Raw genomic sequence first — 22,678 nt, forward strand, 5'->3', positions numbered from 1 at the left:
TAGAAGTTCCTTAGAAGTTTGAGGACATTTTCTCTGTCATGTAATAGTTGTAGCTTATTTGCTTTAAATATGGTACTTTTGTATCCAAAGTTTACATTTTTCTATAGTCAAATTTATCACAATTTAAAAAAATGGATTCTGAGTTTTAGATCCTGCTTGTAAGGCTGTCTCTATTCCAAGTCATACTTTTTTTTTTCCCCCCATGATCTATTTGAAAAAGACACTTTTATGGCTTCCCTTCCCTTCTTTCTCCTTCTCTTCTTTGGTTTAAAATGTTGATTTTCCTATAATTTGTTTGTTTTTTGTTTGTTTGTTTTTTGAGACAGGGTTTCATTCTGTCACCCAGGCTGGAGTACAGTGGTGCCATCATGGCTTACTGTAGCCTTGATCTTCCGGGCTCAAGTGATCCTCTCACCTCAGCCTCCCAAGTAGCTGGGACTACAGCTATGTGCCACCATGCCCAGCTAATTCTTTTTATTTTGGTATTTTTTGTAGAGATGGGGTTTTGCCATGATGCCTACGCTGGTCTTGAACTCCTGGGTTCAAGCAGTCCTCCCACCTCAGCCTCTCAAAGTGTTGGGATTACAGATGTGAGCCACCACACCTGGCCTTGGACTAGTATTTCTTCATTTGTCTTTTTTAAGTGGGGAGGTGGGAGTGGCTAACTTTTTTCATTATTACGTGTTTATTTTTCCAGATGAAGTTTGGTGTAATTTTATCATGTTAAGAGATTATTTCGTTTAGCATTGAATTAATAGATTTAGGGACATCTGTACAGTTCTGCACTTCTGAGCTTTTTTTTTTTTTTTTTTTTTTTTAATCCAAAAGAAAGCTATGTCTGGTTAGGTAAATCATACACCTGTATCCAGAGTTTTGTTTTTTGTTTTTTTTAGGTTTTTCTTTTTAATGAAGGTCTAACAACTATTTTCCTTTTATTACCACTACGTACTTCTAAATATTAATGTTTTTACAAAAGCACTGTAATGGTTTTTTTTGTTTTTAAAGAAATAAATTTTCAGTTACTTTTTTTGGATGTCCCAGATACACTAATCGTTTGCAAGTAACAACAATATGGCATTCTCATTTCCAGCCTTCACATCTCAGGAGAGTATTAAAGGGTGGTATTGGAGCACACCCTCAGGACATGTTTGTTTTCAAATTTAGATTCTCTGTGGCTATTCCAGTCTCTATAGAGATCTGAAAAAAACATTTAGTGCCACCCTCTCGTTTTATAGTTCAGGACACAAGCCCAGAAAGGCCACACAAGGACTATGTGTGTCATAACTGAGAGTAGGCTCTGGGTCTCTTGACCCACTGAACAGTGCTCTTTCACTGTGAGATGCCAGTACTAGGGAAGCTCACCTTCAGATCTCTGCTAGGTCACTCCCTGGCTGCAATAACCTAGTGAGACCGCGGAAATCATCCAGACAGGTTTTAAAACATTTTTTTCTTTGTTTCAAGTAATGTCTGCTGTATATGACAGATGACTAAAGAAAATACTGGCAGTAGTGTATTCCTTCAGATACTTGACCTAGAAAATTTCAGTATGAGAGAGGCAAATTTTAGGTGGTTCACAAAACCTTAGCTTGTTGGCAAGTTTAGACAAAATTATATTTTCTAATTTGCCTGTGCTTTAGAAATTTGGTGTGCCCAGTCCATCAGAGGGGAGGACTGGGGTTTTGCTTTTGCCTTAATCAATGGCAAGATACTCTTGCATGTTGGCGCTTATTGAACACCTACTGTATTTCAGGCACTGCACCACAGATATGCATACAAAAATAAGAGAGACCAGTGTGGGCAACAAAGTGAGACCCCCCTCTCTGCACAAAATTAAAAAAAAAATTAGCTGGGCACGGTGGTGCATGTCTGTAGTCCCAGCTACTCGAGAGGCTGAGGTGGGAGGATCACTGAAGTCCAGGAGGTCGAGGCTGCAGTGAGCTGTGATTGTGCCGCTGCACTCTAGCCTGGGTGACAGACCGAGACCCTGTCTCAAAAATAAAAATAAGAAAGATGGACTCTGTCCTTGATAAGCTTGTTCTCCATTTAGATGCACCTATTTGAAATTTGATTTTCTGTATTTCCTCTAATTTTCCAAATAAAAAAATTTTTTGACTCTGGCTTGGGCCACCTTCTGAAAACATTTCAGACACATTACTAAGTTGCTGCACATCTTTTTTAATGCAGTGCCAGGGAGATAATCCAGGAGTTTGAGACCAGCCTGGGCAACATGGCGAGACCCTGTCTCTACAAAAAATACTAAAATTAGCCGAGTGTGGTGTGTGCCTGTAGTCCCAGCTACTTGGGAAGCTGAGGTGGGATTGCTTGAGCCCAGGAGGCAGAGGCTGCCGTGAGCTGTGATGGTGCCGCTGCACTCTAGCCTGGGCAACAGAGCGAGACACTGTCTCAAAACAAACCATGCAAAGCTGATTAGAAAGGGTAAGTCCCTCTAGGATAGTGCCCCTCCTTTAAAAATAACTTTCTGCTTGTACTCTACTTTGGACCTGGTAAGTTTGCTAGGTATGGCTTAGCATACATCTTATTGAAAAGTTTTAGTGTCCAGGTGCAAGGCTTACAATTCCCTCCTCATGCTAAATCAGCAAGGCTCCGTTCCTGTTTCAGTTTCAGTTTTGGAACATGCTGTCCTATTTTAGCATGATGTTGAAACTAATAGAATAGACAGTGACACAAAAGCACTGTGCAGATTTTAATGTGGCCAATTAGGCCTGGCTGTCCTTTGAGAAGAACCTAGTTGATGTTAATACTAACATAAAGATAGTTTGGGAGTTTTGTTTTTTTTTTTTAAATTATAAGAAGGAGTGCAGGATAAAAGGCTGGAACCACATTAGCTGAAGGTAAAAGCAAAGACCGGTGTGGTGTTGAATAAAAACGGGACCATTCATACTAATGGCTGTATTTAAGTCACCTAAGGCACATTTGGGTGGTGAGGAGACTGCTTGTTGGTGGTGAGGCATGGGTGCAGTGAGTTGTTATGCCAGGAAAGGAGCACGATTAAGCCAGCGGTCTCCATTAGAGGCTGCCTGGCATCCTGGGCTTGAAGCCAGGGGACTGACTCAAGTCTAGTGTCTTATTCTCAAGACAGTATTGATGCTAAAACCTTTTGAATACTGATGGAGGTAGGAATTTATCTTGTGAAGACCTCTAGGGATGGAAAGGTCCACACTGTCTCCTAGAAGCTCTTCCACATGTCCCTAGGCAGAGCTATTCCATAGTGTCTCCATTGTGTTTGCATTAGCACTTTGCCCTTTCCACCTAGATACCTGTCATGTCAGGAAACCATCACCTTCCTTAACAAAAATAAAACCCAGAAACTCCACTGGGGTTTTTGCTGATTTTCTTTGCTGGCTGCCATCAAGATAGTCCCCAGCACAGTTGAAGGGCATCTAAAGACAGGCCTGACAGTTTAAGAAACTGACATTGAAGATTAGAGAATAGCAGAATATTATAGCTATTATGTAATATTAAATCCAGATGGCTGTTCTACATGTTTAATGTGCTTAGAATTACCTCACAGAGCTTGGATCCATGAAGTCTGAGGAGGAACTTAGGAGTCTGTGGTCTGACTGAGGCAGTCCTGGGACCACTCTTTGAGAAGCGCAGCACTGCAGAGATCATCTGCTTTATGAGGCACAGTGGGCTTGGGCACAACCCCGTTTCTTCATCTTACAGCCTGGATATTCACTTACCTGTTGATTGCAACTCTCAGCCATTAGAGTCATCTGGGGAAGTGGAAACAAACTTGGCCCCTCTCCCAACCAATGAAATTGGGATCCATAGTGGGTAGGGCCCTTGCAGTGGTCACTTTTAAAGCTCCCGTGGTTCAAAGGTGCAGCCAGGATTGAGAAACACTGCGTTAGCATAGACTTTGCTCCCTGTAAGATGCATCTTTGTTTGCTCTACCAGGCACTCTTAAGGCTCATCTTAGATATTTATACTTCAGGGTAAATAGATTCAGAAAGGGAAACTTGATAACAAATTGAGAGGCTAAGGACCTTGATACAACTCTCAGTTTGTCCACCTTTTGACCACTTAGTTGGTCTTGGTGTAGGTCTGGGGAAGGGTGTGAAGGGACTGTGGAGTTCTGGAATAAGGGCTGCTTGCCTCTGACCGAGAGTCCAGAGGTTGCAATTCAGTGACCTCTGGGCTGCATCTGACCAGCAGGTGCATTCTGTTTGGCCTGCAGTGTGGTCACAGGTGGCAGTTTTTAAAAATATGAATGCCAACCTCTAAAAATCAGATATCCATAAGAGCATTCTCTCAGATCTGATGATATTTGATGGACGACTTGGTGCTAAGTCAATGAAAACTTATGAGTATGGGTTCATTAATTCTCATTTAGCCAGGTTACCCCATTCATAAGAGTGATGACGGAAATGGAATATGATTTAGCAACATTTCCTTCTGATTCTATTAGAAGGCAATGGGTTTTGATACTCAAATTTTAGTTTCACCATTTTCACCTTTTGCTCCACATCAAGCCCTTCTAAGGCTGGGCTCGAATAACAGAATCTGGCTTGGGAAATAGCAGTCCTGGGTTTAGTTTTGGTTTTGCTGTGGGAGCCTAGGGCTCTTTCTGGTTCTGAGTGTCCTCATTCATGCAAAAACAAGATCAAATTATTTCCAAGGTTCTACTTACTGGGATTCCAAGACATGAATGGCACAAGAACAGAATGGAGACGCCTTGGCTGAAGTCAGAGTGTAAGACGGTTAACAGTGAAACCGGCCTGGAGAAGTCTGGGAGGCGTGAGAGGGAAGAGCTGGAACCAAGGGCAGAAGCTACAGTGAAACATTTAGGTCCTAACCGTCCACACTGGCCATAGATGGAAGGGTGATCTTGGGAGAGGGAGCGCTCCACCACTGGAGATGTCACACGGAGGCCAGGCAGCCACTAGGAGGGCATGTTGTGGGCACCAAATGGTGGATGAGTCCCTTCTGACATGTAGAGGTAGGGGGGAGGAAGCAAGGAACTCCCTCATTCTACTTCCTCTCCTTCAAAGGGGAATATGGCTCACTGTGATATGCTCTGCCCACAGAATGGGATGTCAGTGCTTGGTTGTTTTTAAACACTGTATTTTTAATTTTTCAAAAATACGACAGTAAAGGTCGTACTATGCACAGGGGGACTGATGCCTTTGATGTGTCCCCCTTGCATTTCTACCTCAAAACAAGACTAAGGCAAAAATTACTCCACTGGGCACCAGGCACGCCCCTTGTCCTTGGGGCATTATCACTGGTCATACCACTTGTCCTGGGGGCCGGCAGATGAGATATTTGCCACCGAGGCTGCACAGGCTCCGGGAGTCCTTGCACGTGCTTTATTCAGTGCATTCCAGAGGGGACCCCTCAACAGCGCTGGCCAAGCCCTTCCCTGTGCACTGGTGGGCATGAGGGAAGGATGGGAGGCAGTGTGTGTGTGTGTGTGTGTGTGTGTGTGTGTGTGTGTGTGTAGGGAGGGGGTGATACAGGGAGGGGAGGCTCCCTACCCCTACCCCTGCTGCCCAGCTGCAGCCGGGCCAGTGCATCCATGTCTAGGGGCAGGCTGCAGCAAGAAGACGTGGGAATGCACAGCCCCAGGGATTGTGTCATCCACATGCTTCCCATGAGGTACCTGGGAACAAAAGTGACCCGGGAGGGTTGGCAGCTGAGAGCAAGGGGCTGCAGCTGGTGGGGGAATGTGTGAGTTGCGGTCAATGTGAATGCACGTGGGTGCAGAGCCCGGCTACCTCTCATCTCAGGACAGCGTCCAGTATCCTGGTCCCACTTGCCTGGCCATCAGTCTCCACATCTCAGAGTCTTTCTTCATCCCTGGCTTGCAGCTGTCACCATCAAGCCCTTGCTCTTGGGTTCATTCTTCGGGAGCCCCAGGGGCCTATCTATGGGGAAGGGAGTGGGTGTGACTTGGGAGCCAATGGAGGGGTGGGATGGGTGAGAGAAAAGGGCAGAATTCAGATCTGTTTTGTCTTGGGTCCTTCTGGAACTAGAGGCCTGGAGTGTGCAGATTGGGTTCGTATTTACAGTCTTCCTCCCTGGGTTTCTCTGGAGGATGGGGATGATTACGAATTCCTAGCACCTTAGTAGCTGGGGCAGCAAATGCCCTCCACAGAGCCTGAGGGAGGCCTTGGCGTGGGCCTGGGTGTGTGTAGGGGTGTCCCTTTAAATCCCTAGGGGTCTGTGTTAAAGGTGTCCCAGTCTCCCAGTAGGGCAGTTCCACTTAAAACCAGCTTGAGTTCCATTCTGGAGGGAGCAGGCGCCATTGCTCGGGAGATGAGGTCAAGTGCAAAGCCAGCTGGCTTCCTCTCCACTCCAGCTCGGTGGGGCCACAGGCCTGGGTCTCAACACCACCTGGACTGGTGTCCTGGCCCCCATCAACTCAAAGTCTCCTCTGGAGCCTCACTCCAGCACTTTGGGGGTGGGGTCCAGACCAGGCTCCCTCCTGCGCCTGGCACTTTTAAAGAAGCCGAGCTGTGAGGAGGCAAAGGGAGACGTCTCAGAGGAGGACAGGGTGGGCAAGGCCTGCCCCAGCTTTCCCTCCACTACCTTTCCTTGGGATTCCTCCCTCAGGGCTTCCTTGAGTACCCCAGCTCATTGTGAGCACCCCTCCTCCAGAACTGCCTCTGTGGACTGGAACACAGTGGATGAGACCATGGGCTGCATGCAAGAAGTCATATAGTGCCCACGATTTTGCTGTGTGACCAGCCCCAGCCAACATCCCTCTCTGGGCCTCCTTCATCTGTAACAGGAGGAGGCTGAGACCAGGGGTTTGTAACCAGAGCTTCAGAGACAGAGATGGACTTTGGGAGGTTTGTTAACAGCTTGACATTGTGGGAGAAATTTTGTGCAGTTGTTTGTACTTGCTTTTTTTTTTTTTCTCTAATAATAGGAACCTTAGTTTTCATCAGGTTCTCAAAGGCATCCACAAACAGGTTAGAGCCATAGTCTGAGTGCCGTCTGTTGGCCCTAACCAGTGTGTCTGCTATGGCGAGGGGTGGGGTGCCAGCTCCCCTGGAGAGGAGAACGTGGCAGCGGCCACGAAGTTCCAGGGGCTGGAGCCTGGGCCCACCAGCCAGGATGCTGCTCCTTCCCTCCCCTGCCAGGGCCCTTACCTTCCACAGTGCCAGGACCAGCAGGGCCAGCAGTAGGAGGCCCCCCAGGGTGCTGCCTACAATGATCCAGATGGGGACCTGCCAGTCCTCTTGCTTGGAGATCTCAAACACGATCTGCAAGGGGAGGGGGGCCAGGCCAACAGCATTACTCTTCTGGGGCTGGGGTGGCAGTCTGGGAGGGGCAGGAGGGTGGAGACAGCTGGCACCTGGTGGGGGAGCTGCATCCTCTTCCTCAGGGGGATACCAGAGGGATGGGTGGACAGGCCAGCCAAGGCCTCAGGACGACCACTGTCTGAACAGCCGACACTGGGTTCAGTGGCCCACGTGATCCTGCCTCCTTGAGACACTTGCTGCCTTTGGCCTCAGGCCCCCGCCACTCCCTGGATCCTCCTCCCACCACATGGGCTACTCCTCCCTTTGCTGCCTCCGCATCGCCTCCCGCACTTCTAAAGGTCAGTGTGTCCCACGGTTCAGTCCTTGCACCTCTTCTTTTTCTAGAGTCACTTCCTGGGTGAACTCAGGGCTGACTTTCCCACGAGTCACAGTAGTCATGGTGCCAAGGCCCATAACACTTTCAGGAGCCCATGAAAATGTTTACATGTCTTTTAAAATTAGAGGAAAAAATGGAATAGAATCCAGCTTGGATAACATTTTTTTATCTTTGTATCAACATGGTTATAAACCATAATTTTAAATACTTTTTTCCTATGGAGGAAGGTGTCCCAAAGGCAAAAGTGGCCAGGGCGTGAAGGTCAGAAAGTAAGCCCAGGCCAGCTCCCTCAGTCCTGTGGCTATCACCGTCTACACGCCGACTGCTCTCACATTTCTGTCGTCCGCCTGGATTCTTTGCTGAATTCCAGGCTCATACCGACTGTCTCCTGGCCTGCCTGGCAACTGTAACAGGCCCCTAACCAAGCTCTTAACACCCCAGCCCCCGAAGCCTGCTCCTTCCAGCTCTTTCTCACCTAAGCAAATGGCAGCACTATCCCTCCGTGCTGCTCAGGCCAGAAGCCACGTATCCATCACTGACCCTAACTCTCACACCCACACGGAGCCCAGCAGCAAAGTCTGTCCATTCTACCTTGGAAACACCTGGAATGTGGCTGCCACTCCCACCTCCTCGGCCTGAGTGCTCTCACATCTCCTCTGGAGACTACAGCGCTGCCCGACTGCCTCCCCTCTGCAGTTTGTTCTTAGCATAGCAACTAGAGGGATCCTTCTAATCAGGAAGGCAGGCCTATGCTCTGCTCTGCTCTGCTCAAGCTCACACAAAGTAAAAAGTGCAGTCCTGGCCCTGGCCTGCAAGGCCCTCCCCTCTCGGGTCCCACCTGTCTTGCTGACCTCACCTCCTGCTCCCTCTTGCTCTACTCCAGCTTCTGGCCACCTGGCCTCCAGCATGCATGCCATGGCGTGCCTGCTGTAGGCATTGCTATTCCCTCTGCCTGCAAGGGTTTCCCTCACACAGCCACGAGACACTCCTGTCTTCCTCATGGTCTCTGTCTGATGTCACTTTATTGGAGAGGCTTTTCCCAACTCCCCTGTATAAAACAGCACCCCCTGGCACTCCACCCTTAGATGTGTGCCTTTTTCTGGGTGGCCCTTATCACCAGTTGATAACGTTTATATTTATATTTATTGCCTGCCTGGAATGTCAGCTGTAGGAGAGTGGGGGCTTTGTCTGTTTTGTCCCTGCTCTATCCTCAGAACCTGGAGCCGTGCCGGGAATGTAGCAGGAGCTCAGCTAACACGTGGAGTGAATGGACCACCTGCAACTGCAGACAGAGCCCTGCTTTGGCCACTGACTCACTGTTCAACTTGAGGCAAGTCACTGTCCCTCCTGCCTCATCTCACATGCCTCGGTGTGCATACCTGAGAGATGGGGGTGGGGACAGTGCCTCACAGTGTTGTGAGGTCTGTCACCATGTTCAGCACACAGCTGGGGGCCAGCAAATGGCAGGGCCCTTAAGTGTGCTCTTTCCGTCCCTCAAGGTGGGGACCTGGCTCTGCCTCCCCAGCGCCAGCACCTAGCACACAGCCCAGCATACAGGGGCTTAATTTTGGGGTTGCTGGATTTCTAAAAGAGAAGTGAGGCATGGCCGGGCACGGTGGCTCATGCCTGTAATCCCAGCACTTTGGGAAGCCGAGGCGGGCGGATCATGAGGTCAGGAGATCGAGACCATCCTGGCTAACATGGTGAAACCCTGTCTCTACTAAAAAAAAAAAAAAAAAAAATTAGCCAGGCGTAGTGGCGGGCGCCTGTAATCCCCGCTACCCGGGAGGCTGAGGCAGGAGAATGGCATGAACCTGGGAGGTGGAGCTGGCAGTGAGCTGAGATCCTGCCAACGCACTCTAGCTTGGGTGACAGAGCAAGACTCCGTCTCAAAAAAAAAAAAAAAAAAAAAAAAAAAGGGAGTGAGGCATCCAGAGAGTATAGAGGAATTTTTTTGGGGGTTGAGTGGGGGTGGAAGAAGGAAAAGTCACCTAAAAGACAAGCATCAGCGTGAGAAGAAGGGTTCTCTCTCTCTGTGTGTGAGCAGGGTATGTGTGGGGGAGCGGGGGTGCCTGTACCACACCTCCCTCTCTTGGATGCTGGGAACATTGCAGCATCTTTCAAGATTCGGTTCAAACAGTCTCCAGGAAGCTTTCCGGGGATGTCCCTCGCTCGGAATCGCTCCCCCCCGGGCCTGTGCTCACCCCCAGACTGCACTCACCCATTTATTGTCACTGTTTCCCTGTCTGCCTAATTTATCTCTGTTTCCCCTTTGCGGCCCAAGTCGTAGGAGAGACACCCAACAAATGCCAAATGAATGAACAAAAAAGCTCCTTAGGTGGATCCTGATACCCCTCTGCCTGGCATCCCCCCGCCCTGGCTGTGATTGGTTTTTGTTGGATTGTTTTATAAGGGATGCTTCCTGACCCTGCCTCTTTGCTCTCCAGCATCTCCCTGGGGTGGTGTTGGGAGCTTGCTCCGCCTCTGTAGTAGGAATGCTTGCCTGGAGCCCAAGCTGGCATTTCTGGGGTGTGGCCAGTGGAGGGCAGCAGCGTCCCACACCCGGCTGCCCTGTCTATTTCCACAGGACTGGGCTTTGCTTGCTTGCTTTCTTTTACAAATTTATTTCTTTTCTTTTTTCTTCCTTTGCCACTTCTTCCAGGAATGGGCTTTTCTTTAAGACCTCACTTCTCGTTGGGTCTCACAGAGTCTCACTCCTTTCCTGGACCCTGAATGAAGCCAGTGTAATCTGTAACAATCTGCTTTTACACAACTAACAGAGGCTGATACCGAGGCATCTCCCATCCTTTGGTCTTCACAAATTCAGTTCACACCAGACCTCTGGACCTTCCCTAGTGTTGCCCCTGAGGCTTTGTCTTGCTTTTTTCCCTCTTCTCAGCGGCTGCCCTAACAGTCCACAGGTCTGCCTGATTCTCTCCTGCTGGGACATGCAGCCAGGGGTTGTAGGAAAACTCTATAGAGGAGCATGGCCAACCGTTTCCCAAGCTGTCCGGCCTAAGCCCAGTTCTGCAGGGCTCCCAGGGGCTCACCTGGCGGCTGGGATCCTCCTCACGGAAGATGAAGGGGCTGTGGAACTGCCTCTGCAAGGCTGCGTTGACCATGATTTTCATGGATTTGTACTTGAGCTGTGCAATCAGACGGCTCGTCAGAAGCTGGCCTGGAAGCTTTTCTTCCTGTCCCCTCCCCAGGCAGCCCCAGGTGGAAGACATCCCAACAGCCTCCCCCTTTCCCTTCTTCCTTCCAGCCCAGCCCAGGGGCTCTACTTACTGCTTTTAGGGACCTCAACCACAGGTTCCCCAGTAGATGGAAATTGATTTCCTGGTTGGGGACCAGCCGTATATTGCAGTTGATGGAGACGACATCAGAGTTGCTGTGATTCTGAAAGAGAAGATGGGTCTCAGGGCTGAGCTGCTGGGCTAGAGGAGCAGGGGGCAGCAACACTGCTTGAACGACTGGGGCTCTGCTTCTGGGGGCAGGGGCAGAGGACAGGGGACAAAGAGAAAGTTGGGAGTGGGGGACATGTGCATTGCGTCTGCCAGGGGATGACTGAAGGACAAATGAAGGATGGTATATCTGATGCTCCACTTGAAGCTGTACATTGTGACCGGCCTGGATATATTCCAGGGACAGAACTTTTGTTCAACATTAGGGAATCTATAAATGTTTCCTATCACCATATAAACACATTAAGATAAAAAATTCTATGATCGCTGCAACAGATGCAGAAAAAGTATTTTAGGAAGTCCAACTTCTGTTCATGATAAAAACTCCCAGGGAACTTCCTGAATCAGATAAAAGGGGTCTTCATAAAGTTCATGGAAAATGTGTATTATGGAAAAACTATGCATGGATTCCAAAACTTTTTTTGCACCAAAATAAACTCGTATTAACTTGTTGTAACCTATGTGAACAGGATCTAGTTTGAGGCACTAAGAAAGATAAGACAAGACATCAGTTTGAAAAGAGCCCCTATCTGAGCAACATGAATTCTGCTAAAATTAAAGCAAAAACAAACACCAAATTTATGGTGAAACTTGAGTGGAAGAACAGTGAAATCACTGATGCTTTATAAAAAGTTGATGGGGATGATATCACAAAGAAATCAGCATTTGCAAATGGATAATTTGTTTTAAGAAGGACTAGAGGGCTGGGCATGGTGGCTCACGCCTGTAATCCCAGCACTTTGGGAGGCCAAGGCAGGCGGATCACAAGGTCAGGAGATGGAGACCATCCTGGCTAACACAGTGAAACCCCGTCTCTATTAAAAAAATACAAAAAATTAGCCAGGCGTGGTGGCACATGCCTGTAGTCCCAACTACTTGGGAGGCTGAGGCAGGAGAATCACTTGAACCCGGGAGGCGGAGGTCACAGTGAGCCGAGATCGTGCCACTGCACTCCAGCTGGGTGACCGAGCCAGACTCTGTCTCAAAAGAAAAGAAAAGAAAAGAAAAGAAAAGAAAAGAAAAGAAGGGATTAGAGGACACTGAAGATGGAGCTTGCAGCAGCAGATCATTCATATCAATTTGTGAGGAAAAAAATAATCTTGTTCAGGCCCTCATTGAAGAAGCCTGACAATTAACAGCAGAACCATTAGCCAACACTATAGACAGCTCAGTTGGCTTAGTTTACATCATTCTGATTGAAAAATTAAAGTTGAGCAAAATTTCCACTTGACGGGTGCCCAATCTGTTGCAACCAGATCAGCTGCAGAAAAGAGCAGAACTTTCAGTGGAAATTTTAAACAAGTGACATCAAGATCCTGAAGCATTTCTTCAAATAATTATAACAGGTAAAAGATGGCTTTGCCAGTACCATCCTGAAGACAAAGCACAAAAAAAGCAATGGCTACCAAGAGGTGGATGTGGTCCAGTCAAAGCAAACGCAGATCAGTCAAGAGCAAAGGTTGTGGTAACAGTTTTTCGGAATGCTCAGAACATTTTGCTTGTTGACTTTCTGGAGGGCCAAAGAATGAGAACATCTGGTTATTATGACAGTGTTGTGAGAAAGTTTATCAAAGCTTTAGCAGAAAAATGGCTACAAAAATGTCACCAGAGACTCCTTCTCCACCATGACAATGCTCCTGCTCACTCCTCTCAAAGGGATTTCAAAAAGTTTGTGGAAAAATGGAATTAAAAGATAAAAATTAAAAATTAAATTTTACTTCTCAACATAAGCCCATCAAGTTCAAGACACTTTTGTAAGCAATGATACCAACCATGTAGTCCATTCTTAAATGACTAAGAGTCCTGGGAATGTAACCATGTCAATACACTCCTTTTTTTTTTTTTTTTTTGAGACAGAGTCTTGCTCTGTTGCCCAGGCTGGAGTACAGTGGCGCCATCTTGGCTCATTGCAACGTCTGCCTCCCAGGTTCAAGAGATTCTCTTGCCCAGCCCGAGTCGCTGGGACTACAGACGCTCACCACCACACCCGGCTGATTTTTGTATGTTTAGTAGAGATGGGGTTTCACTATGCTGGCCAGGCTGGTCTCGAGCTCCTGACCTCAAGCTCCTGACTTCATGATCCACCCGCCTCAGCCTCCCAAAGTGCTGGGATTACAGGCATGAGCCACCGTGCACGGCCTAATGCAGTTTTGTTTACGTTATTAGCTGAGGAATAATGGTTGCCCTTTAAAGATTTTTTTTAAGATTAGCAAACCAAAAGAAGTTAGAAGGAGCCAAATCAGGACTGGAAGGCGGACGCCTAATGATTTTGAAATCCCCTCATGTGTGAAGCCTATAGCAATGATCATATTTAACAATGAAAATAAAAATAAATTCCTTTAAGTAATCATGATTAAGGTAATCCTGATTATTCTGTCATCATCATATCTATTTACCATTGCCCTGGAGGTCTTAGCTAGAGTAATACCTCAAGATCATTTATAATATAAGGATTAAGTGGAGAAACTAACATTGGTGGGAAACCCAAACAAATCTTCAAACAATTAGAATTTATCAGGTGAAAGTTACTAGTGTTGCTGCCGTGCTGCCCACCCCAACCCAACCCAGCCTAAATCTTCGGCAAAGCCCGCTACCCTCAGTAAGTGCTTTGTGGGAGGTACTTGTGTGGGGGAAGTAAAACTAAAACAGGGAAGATTGTTATCTGGGTGAAGAACAGTGGAAGCAGGGTGAGAAACTGGTATCTGGAGGCAGAGGCAACCCTGAGAATGCAAACTGGAAATGAGCAGGTGTTTTGGGAGGGCTCTGGAAATTGAAGCTGGTCTGCATTCCATCTCTAGGGCAGGAGGCCCCAGCTGACGCGGCCAAATGTCTCCAATACAAGCCACGTGTGTGTTCTGGTGTTCTGGCTGCATCTGTTTTCTTCCCCTTCCCTCTGCTTCTCTGTATCCTACCGGCCCGCTTGGCCCAGGTGCAAGTCCACTCTCCCCACCCCTTTCTGCTCGTTTGCCTGGCACACCACAGGCTGTGACCTTGGCTTCTCAGACACTCACTCTGTGTGTTTGCCCCACTCCCTGTGAGACGGGGGACTCACACAGGCCAAGAAGTCTTTTCCTCCTTCAGTTTTTTCTTGGTTTGGGGCTGGGTACATACAGGTGCTCAGTAAGCTCTTATTGGCAAGCTATTGGGTCGGGAGGGAAACGGCCCGCGGAGCACCGGCGGCACGCCTCTAACCCCAGCCACTGTGGCTCTCGGTCTGGGGGACACTCACCAGCTGTGGAGCACGACGCAAGTCTTCCTCCATTGGGGTGGGCCGGTACTCAGTGCTATTGCCCCAGATGTTACAGGACGTGTTCGCCTACATAAAGGACACGGACACACACACACACACACACACACACACACAGCCTCACAACCAGCTCTGGCAGACACAGGATCCCAGAGAGGTTTCTTTTCTCCTCCTCTAGCCCTGGTCCTGGGAGAAGGGAGCTGGGGTCTGGGAACCTGGGGACACACGTAGGGGGAGTGTCTGTCTCCTTCTGGTCCCCTCTCCTAGCTGGCTCCCAAGGCCATCGCTACCTGGTCGGTGAGGAAGTCCCTCAGCTTCAGTAGGCGGTTGCCGCTCCTGGTGGCGATGGGAATGGTGATCTTCATCATCATCCCGTGGATGGGGAACAAGCCCAAGTTCTGGATCTGTGGCCAGAGACAGGGAGGTGTCAGTACAGTCAGTTGAGAGGGGCGGAAAACAAGGTCCACAGGGGCCAACCAGCCCCTGGGGGTGGCAATTCCCCCATCAGGCCTGGGTAAAAGGCCCACTCAAGACCCCTGGTATTTTCACCATGGAAGCTCCTAAGCTCTGTCAAATTGTGGCCGGGGACTGCACGGACGAGTGCAAGAAAGCCCTGAGAGGGGATGGGTGGCTGGAAGCTGAAGACAAGTCAGTGGGGATCCTGAGGCCGGAGAGCATGGGCCACCTGCATTTTCAACTCTTCTTGCCTGGGGTGGGGATTTTGTTGAGGCCAGGGGTGAAGATGGTGACAGCAATGAATGCATCATGAGAGGGAATCATTAATTAACAATTAATTAATTAAACTCGCTATTTATTACTAAATAAGGAGTGCGTGATTGTTCACATTCTAGCAGTGCCACATTCAGTGCCAGGGCAGCAGTGATTCCAAGCAGGGCTTTGGAACCAGAAAGACCAGGAATCTAATCCTGGGCCCACCACCACCTATGAGCTGTGTGACCCTGGGCAGCTTACTAGGCCTCTCTTGAACAAGCCATGCAGGGCTCAGCATGTCTGAAGTCCAGTATCCAGCTGTCAGCTTGCCCTCAGCTTTCACACAGCCTAAGAGAAGCTGATGAACTTACAGCTGTTCAGGGCTGAGGGAGCTATCGGGGCCCACTATAGCAGAGGCTGTCAAATTGCCTCCTAACTCTCGTTCTCCCACTTTCCTTAGTGGCAGAACCGAGACAAAAGGCCACATTTCCCAGCCTCCCTTATGGCTCAGTCACAACATTCTGGATAAAGAGAGGTCACTGGAAGAGTAAGGAACTGCCAGGGAGGTCCCTTAATAAGGAGGGAGCATGCTCTTCTCCCCTTCCTCCTTCCTGCTGCCTGGAATGAGAATGTGATGGCTGGAGCTGCAGCCATCTTGTACTGTGAGGTGAACTGGAGGCTGGTAAGTTCACGCTGAGGATGGTGGAATAGAAGACCCACTCCTGAATGACTTTGTGAAGCTGCCAACTCTGGACTTCTTTTGTGGGAGAGAGTAAACCCTAGTGTGTTTAAACCACTGTTTAAAAAAAATTTAAGAATTTTAGGCAACCACACCCTATCTTCACCCATACATCCCCCACTGCAGTCCAGTTGTTTTTCAAAAGAAGACTGAGAGGCCCAGAGAGGAGAAGTGACTTGCCTAAAGTCGCACAGTGGGTGGGTGGCAGGGTTGAGGCTGGACTCCGGGCACTAGTGATGATTCCACATTCCTCCCCTCCAGGATGGGGGTGCTCAGATCCCGTCCTTCCCCCTCTACCCGGCTCCCCTCCAGCCTCACCCTGAAGATGCAGCTGAAGGGAGGCCCGATACCATCGTATCTCTCCAGCGAGCTGTTGGGCTTGACCTCGTAGTGGCTCAGGCTGCTGCTCCTGCAGAGACAGAGGACAGGGCTGTCGTGAGCTCAGTCAGGGCTGGCTGGATGGACAGATGAATGAAAGAGGGAGAGGGCATGTGCCGGCCTCCCCCGGGCCACGAAAAACAGGTTCGTTCCCGCTTGTGTCGGCTGGGAGTGAGTGTCATGTTGGAAGGATTCTGAGCCTTTGCAGGAATCAGCGCTGCCATGGGTGAGCAATGTCTGCCTCCTGAGTGGGTGGACGTGAGTCAGAAGAGCCAGTTATCTCATCCCTGCCCCAGCTTCTCTGCCTAGGAGTGTAGCTGCTTTTCGGAGTGACCATGCCACTGCGCTCCCTTCCACTCTCTAGGGATGGCTGGCGTGGGAGGGCCTGAGCTTCCTCTCGGTATCTGCTGTTCTGCCCTGACTTCTCCATCTGCCCATGAGCTCTCAGAGGACAGGGGCTGTTTCCTCCATCAGATTGGGGGCCAGTAGCATGCCAAGGGGGTGGGGGTGGGAGCAGTCTGTCCTTTGGGGAAGAGTCTTTTCCCACTGACATTGTTTAGATGTGCTGGCATAATATGATAACAAAAAGCAGATTGACTTATGATAGATATTGTTTCTGTTTTTAAATTCTCTACAGACCATGCATCCACTTGTTGCCTATGCCAGGGGTGGACGTCTCCCACTGCCCCCACCCTCCCTTCTTGCCCCTGCTGGGAGCTCCCCAGGGCCGGGCCTGTGTCTCCTCCTTCCTCTAATTTGATATCCCCTCCCCACATTGGATGGGGGTGCTGCACTCTCTGACCCACCAGGGACACTCTTGGCTCCATCCATAGTCCCTTAGTGCTGGGGTCTGGCCCTATTAGGGCCCATCAGAGGGTGCCCCCCCACTTAGGCCTCCCTCCTCCCATTCCCCATGCCTTCCCTCTCCTGGGGCCCTCGGAGCCTGGCCCACCTGGCGAAGAGGATGTCAGCCTCGTATTTGAGGTGGAAGCGTAAGGGGGCCACGTTGTCTTCCTTGGTGCTGTCCCGCTCATTACTGTCACTGCAAGGAGAGCCAGGCGGCAAGGTCAGGAAGGGGCTCAGCCAGCACAGGCAGCGGGAAGGGTCTGAGGCAGACTGTGGAAGGAGCACACTGGCTTATCTGGGGCTGATGGGCACCAGACAGGCCAGACAGGGAACCTGAGGCATCTCCTAGGAGAGGAAGGGCCAGAAGTGGGGATGGATGACACCAGCTCTACCTGCTGCCCCTTTAGGTGGAGTCAGGGGAGGGCTCTGGGCTGGAGCTGGGAGGCCTGTGCCTGGCCTGGCACGGACTGGACCCCAGCCTGTTTGTCTCCCTCACCCAGACGCCCCGTCTGTCAGGCGGGCCAATCCTGCTGCCTGCTGGACTCTCAGGGGCTGTGGGAGATGACACCTGTGGCAAAGGCTGTGCCCACGGAGGAGGAATAGTGAGGAATTCACAGTAGAGTCATTCATTTATCCCTGGACTGACCGGGGGCAGCTCCTACAGGGCGGCCAGGGGCACTCTGCTGCCACAAGAAGGCTGGGAGTGAAATTCAGAGACATCTTCTGGGGGGGGTTCTGTCCAGTGTGCCTCCCTTTATATCTGAGCACCATGAACTACCACTACCACGGCAAATCATTTTAGACATAAAAATGTACAGTTCTTGCTTGTTACATAGACTGAGTTTGATTCCCTTTGGAAGCCTTACCCCAGGATAGGGGCTTGGTTAGAAAAGGGAGACCCAACACACACAGATGTGCCTCCAGAGTCCCCTCCTACACACACCTAATTCTCAGACACCCCCCACAGCTGTGCCAGAGACACTGCTCTGCAAGCGCGCTCATTTCTCCTGTGAAGACGGGACTGGGCTTTCTAAGAGCAGGGCAGAGAGCAAGGGAGGCCTCGCCAAGTTTGCCACGTGGTGTGTGAGAATTCTACCAGGATGCACAATTCATTTAACTGTAGCTGGGATGCGAGCACGTGTCGGGTATGAGTCCCCAGCGCTTATGTGACCTCTGACCTGCATGTCTGTCTGCTGGAATGTTAGTGTTCGGTTTGCCTGGGGTATTTATTTCTTAGCTAAGGATTTTTGCCATTTATAAGGCTCCAGAGTGGACACAATCCCTCTGTCCTTCCCCACACAGAGGTAATTCTGCAAAAAAGAGAAGTGTATTTACTACAGACACAAAGTGATTCATGGGGTCAACACATAGCAAGCTACCTCTGAGAGGCCTGGGAGACAGACAGACAGACAGACAGACAGGAAGACCCACATAGAGTAAGAAAAGGCCTCTTAAAAATAGAAAAAGGGGAGAGAGGTGACTAGGACAGGAAGAGCCCTGGATGGGGAATAGGACGAGTAGTGTTCAGCTTCCAGCTGCACAATTTACTGCTGTGTGTCCTTGGGAAATTCACTCACCCTCTGAGCCTCTCTTTTTTTAACTTGGAAGATGGTGTGGGGAATAACCCCTGCTTTGATGATCTTAAGGGGCCTCTGTGAGGACTGAGATTTTTGCCTGTACAGTGCTTTATAACCATAAGGTTTGTGAATTACTGCTGTATACAGGGCTGTCTAAAAGTAAAGGGCTGACATTATTATTTATCATCCAAAGAATGAAGAGTGGTGGCAACACAGGGGGCAGCAGGTTGGCCCACACCTGCAATGGATGCCGGCCAACCTCCCCACCCCGTTGCCTCCACTCAAGGTTGGGGCAGTGAGGGACAGGGCGTGGGGCAGCGGACTCAGTGTTGGGAGGAGCAGTTGCTAGCAGCCAGAGAGCTGGGCCCCGGAATAGCAAGCTTGGGGGAGAAGGAGCAGGCACGGCCCTGACCTGCCTGCAGAGAGCTCGATCTCCAGGTGGTGTAGGAAGATGGATTTGCTGAACTCAAAATCAAGACGGAAAGCCACCTGCAAGGAAGCAGTCGCATGTGTGGGCATTGCTGGGACCAGCCCCGCCCACTCCCCACAGCCCACTCCCCACAGCCCCCTGCTGGCTTGGGGAGGGGGAGCTTGCTGGGGGTTGGGGAGCTGCTGGCTGGGAACAGGCTGGGAAAGGGAGGACCAGGTGCTACAGAACATGAGCTGAGCTTCAGGGCTGCTGTGGAGACACAGCCAAAGACAACAGCTCCCACAATAGGGTTTCTCGGGGCTGAGCCAGCCCCCCTCCCTCTTCCTCTTCTTTTGTTTTTAGCAAAAGGCAACCAGAAAGCAGCAAGTCCAGCTCCAGACTCTGTCTGCAGGATTTTTGGGGTAGGGGCCCTTGATGGCAGGAAGGGCTGATGGCCATCGCCATGCACCACAGGATGTGGGGGCCAGAAACATTTGGTAGGACCGCCTTGTCCACCTCTTCTTTGTGTGTGGCAGGGAAGAGATGGCCCGGAGAGGGATGAGGGCCAGTGGCCACCCAGCAGGCCAACAAGGCATCTGCCCCTTGTCTGGCAGCGCTCCTGCCACACTGCTGACCTGGGCCCTGATGCTCCCCTTGCCCTTCGCCCCGCGGTGGGGAAACATGCGACTCTCCTCGCCTCCTCCCCGCCCCATCTGGGGGCATTACTGAGGCTTTGCACAGACCCCTGATGCTCTCCCTGGTCTCACCCTCACGAGGTTTCCCAGGAGACCTCAGCGGCCCCTTCTCGGCAGGAGTGGCTGGGCGTGGGTGGGGAAGCCTGGGCTGTGTCCTGCTCCATCCCCACTCCAGAGCTCCTGGGTTTGTCGGTGCCTCAACCCAGAAACTACACCTTCGACTTATAGCTCACCAGGGAGGTGCTTTGCTAAGGAGCCCTCATCCCCATTTCCATTTCTTTCTCTTTCCCCAGCTCTGCAGACCCTGCTCCTGGGAGCACTGCTGCTGCCTAGCTGGCTCCTGCCACAGCTCCTCTCTGATTCCCAAGTCCATGCAGCTTGGCCTCAATTAGATCTTCTCCTACTCCAGAACCTTCTATGGCTGCCCGCTGCCCAGGGCTGATGTCCAAATACTCCCTGCAATCTGGCGTCTCCCTCCCTTTCCCAGCTACTTTGCTTCTCCCTTCACATACCTACCCTCTATTCACATGAGCTTTTAAGCACAGTTGGGTGGTAGGTGCTCACGAAATGGTAGTTTCTCTCCCCATCCCTCCTCATACACAGCACAGTGGCAGAGGCCAGAAATTTGAAAAACTTGTGAGGCTGCAGAACAGTGGGATTGGCTAAGGGCAGGTGGCAGACTAGTGGCTGGGAGTGGTAGGAATTCTCTCTGAGTTAAAGGATGGGCTGCTAGCATGGGGATGGCTGGCTAATTTGGTCACTTGAATGTCATTTTGTGGAAGAAAAGACAAATAAAAGCCACCTCAGGCCTCCCATCCCTCCCTGGTCTTCTGTGTTCACTCTTGTCGCTCTTGCCGCCCTCCCCAAACTCCCTGTGCCTCCCAGTGCCCACCCTGACCCTCCCCCACATTGTCCCCAGTCTCAACCTTGGCCTTGGCCCGGAAGAAGGGATAGCTGACATTGCAGACTTTCTTCTGGAGCCTCCTCTCCTCGTTCACACACTCGATGCTACCATCTGAGTCCTCCTGGAGGTGGGTGGCAGACATCATGGCAGCAGTTAAGTGGGGCCTGGGACCAGGTCTCGAGGCTCCCTCACCCCCAGCCTGCAGCCCACTCTGCAGGGGCCGCCTCAGCCCCTGATACCCATATGGAAGCCTGGACCACAGCCCTTCTGATGTCTGAGACCCCAGAGGCCAGGGTGTGTCTTGGTTCCTGGTACTTGGCATGACACGGGGGGGGACACACTCAGAGGCGGTGGGGAGAATGGCGGGGGCTCATGTATGCGTCTCATTTTGCTCACCTGTTAAATGGGGATGACAGTAACTACCTCATCTAGTTGTTATGAGGATTACATGACGTGATGCACATAAATGCAGCGCCTATCCCATGCCCTGCCTATTGTCATCACTCGTATGTGGCAGCTACTGTTATGATGATTATTTGTTCCTGCTGTGTTCTCTGCACTGTTGGGAATTACCTGGGCACATGGCTGTGCATGTCTCTGGGCATGCATTCACCCGCGTGGATGTGAGCACGTGTCTGTGGAGACTCTGTGTGTGTCTGCGTGTCAGTGCATGTGTGTGCATGTACCTGCTGCGTGTACACAGAGCATGTGCATTTCCCAGAACAAATATGCAGGCTGCTGTGTTTTTGCATGTGTGTGCAAAAAGTGTGTGATCAGACAAACACATCTGCATTTGGCTGAGAGGGGTGCTTTCTCTACTAGAGTTCCCCTTGGCTGGATGTTGCGGAGAGAGAGGAGAGGAATGCTGACCTCGCAGCCATGAGCGTTTCCTGGGTTGGGGATGGGTGGCAGCACCTGTGAAGGAGGTAGGCTCCAGGCTAGCTCTGCACCCCACCTGCTATGTGTGGGGACACAGCACTTCACAGAACATGTCTCCCACTTCTCTTTACCTCCACTCATTTCCAAAAGCTCTTCTGAGCCACAGAAACTATCTCCATGACTCCCTCCCCAGGATTAGGAGCAAGCATGAGACTGGCCTTGTGAAGCCTGGGCCAGGGAAGCAGGGGAAGGCAGATGCTGGTGTGGGGCTTGATTCCCTCCGTATACCTGAAATCCAGACAGACACAAGTCCCTGGACAGGAGGGGACTTCGAGAGACCATCAGGTGGGCTCTTCATCATCAGCCTGGGCTGTCACTCTGGGCAGTGGAGAGGGAGTGGGATTGGGGCCCAGGCCTGGGCCTGACAGAAGGAACTGTGGCTGCAGATAGGCCTTGAGGTCTGTTTGAGGATGGGGGAGCCCACTGAGGAGGAAGGGGGTACCCGAGCAGGCAGCTCCTCGCTTTCCTGGGGTGGCCTCCCTCCACTCAGCTTCCCCTCCTGGCTACAGGAACTACTCCTGTGTGTGTGGCAAGCAAGGGGGGCACTCGGGGAGGGGTGCTGGGCAGTGGTTCTGGGGTGGAGAGGACAGACTGGCCTGGCACCTGTCTTGCCCGGCACACTGGGTTCCACATTGACACTGAGATCCTCGAGGACAGAGGCTGTGTCTGAGGGCCCTAGGACACCCCAACACCCACACATGACATCGATGTCTGAGTTTACTCAACAAACTTGTCTTGAGGGCCTTCTATGTGCCCAGCTCTGGACACAGACATGGCTAAGACAGGGCTCTTGCCACCTGGGAGTCGAGGGTTTCAAGAGGCCAGCACTTGGAGACTGATGTTTCGTCAGAGCACATGAAGGGCTGTGCCAGATGTTGTGCGGGCTGGAGGGCCGCCTGTGGCCTTGGAGAGCTTCGGGAAAGATACCCCAGAGAGCAGGGCTGAGGACTATGCTTTGTCAAATAGTGCAGGCTCAGGCGCCAGCTGTGGGGCGGGAATTCCGCTCTGCTGCTCACCAGCTGTGTGGTCCTGGGCAGGCCTTAACCCCTCCCTATGCCTCAGTTTCCTCCTCTGTAAAATGGGGACACCACCACCACCACTACCACCACTACCACCACTACTGCTATGCCTGAGGTTGCTGCAAGGGTTAAATGCATG

The 22,678-nt window shown here is 50.9% G+C and overlaps 1 protein-coding gene across 4 annotated transcripts in view; it reads right to left on the bottom strand.

Moving 5' to 3' along the window:
- Window positions 1-4,632: 4,632 nt before the first annotated feature.
- The window catches only part of ITGA11 (integrin subunit alpha 11), a 133,248-nt gene continuing 115,202 nt past the window's right edge, over window positions 4,633-22,678 (bottom strand). The window contains exons 21-30 of one of the 4 annotated variants that reach the window (XM_031002245.3): window positions 20,604-20,702; window positions 18,986-19,062; window positions 17,103-17,192; window positions 16,091-16,181; window positions 14,613-14,726; window positions 14,305-14,391; window positions 10,900-11,010; window positions 10,662-10,757; window positions 7,122-7,235; window positions 4,633-6,480 (exon numbers count right to left, since the gene is read on the bottom strand). In XM_031002245.3, the coding sequence (XP_030858105.1) occupies window positions 6,409-6,480; window positions 7,122-7,235; window positions 10,662-10,757; window positions 10,900-11,010; window positions 14,305-14,391; window positions 14,613-14,726; window positions 16,091-16,181; window positions 17,103-17,192; window positions 18,986-19,062; window positions 20,604-20,702 (951 nt within the window). In that variant the 3' untranslated portion in view covers window positions 4,633-6,408. Of the gene's footprint in view, window positions 6,481-6,665; window positions 7,236-10,219; window positions 10,758-10,899; window positions 11,011-14,304; window positions 14,392-14,612; window positions 14,727-16,090; window positions 16,182-17,102; window positions 17,193-18,985; window positions 19,063-20,603; window positions 20,703-22,678 lie in introns of those variants that run through there. The other 3 variants (XM_063698652.1, XM_063698650.1, XM_063698651.1) reach the window with 3 other exon arrangements.

This window comes from Gorilla gorilla, chromosome 16 (genome assembly GCF_029281585.2).
Source record: "Gorilla gorilla gorilla isolate KB3781 chromosome 16, NHGRI_mGorGor1-v2.1_pri, whole genome shotgun sequence".
NCBI classification, from domain to species: Eukaryota; Metazoa; Chordata; class Mammalia; order Primates; family Hominidae; genus Gorilla; species Gorilla gorilla.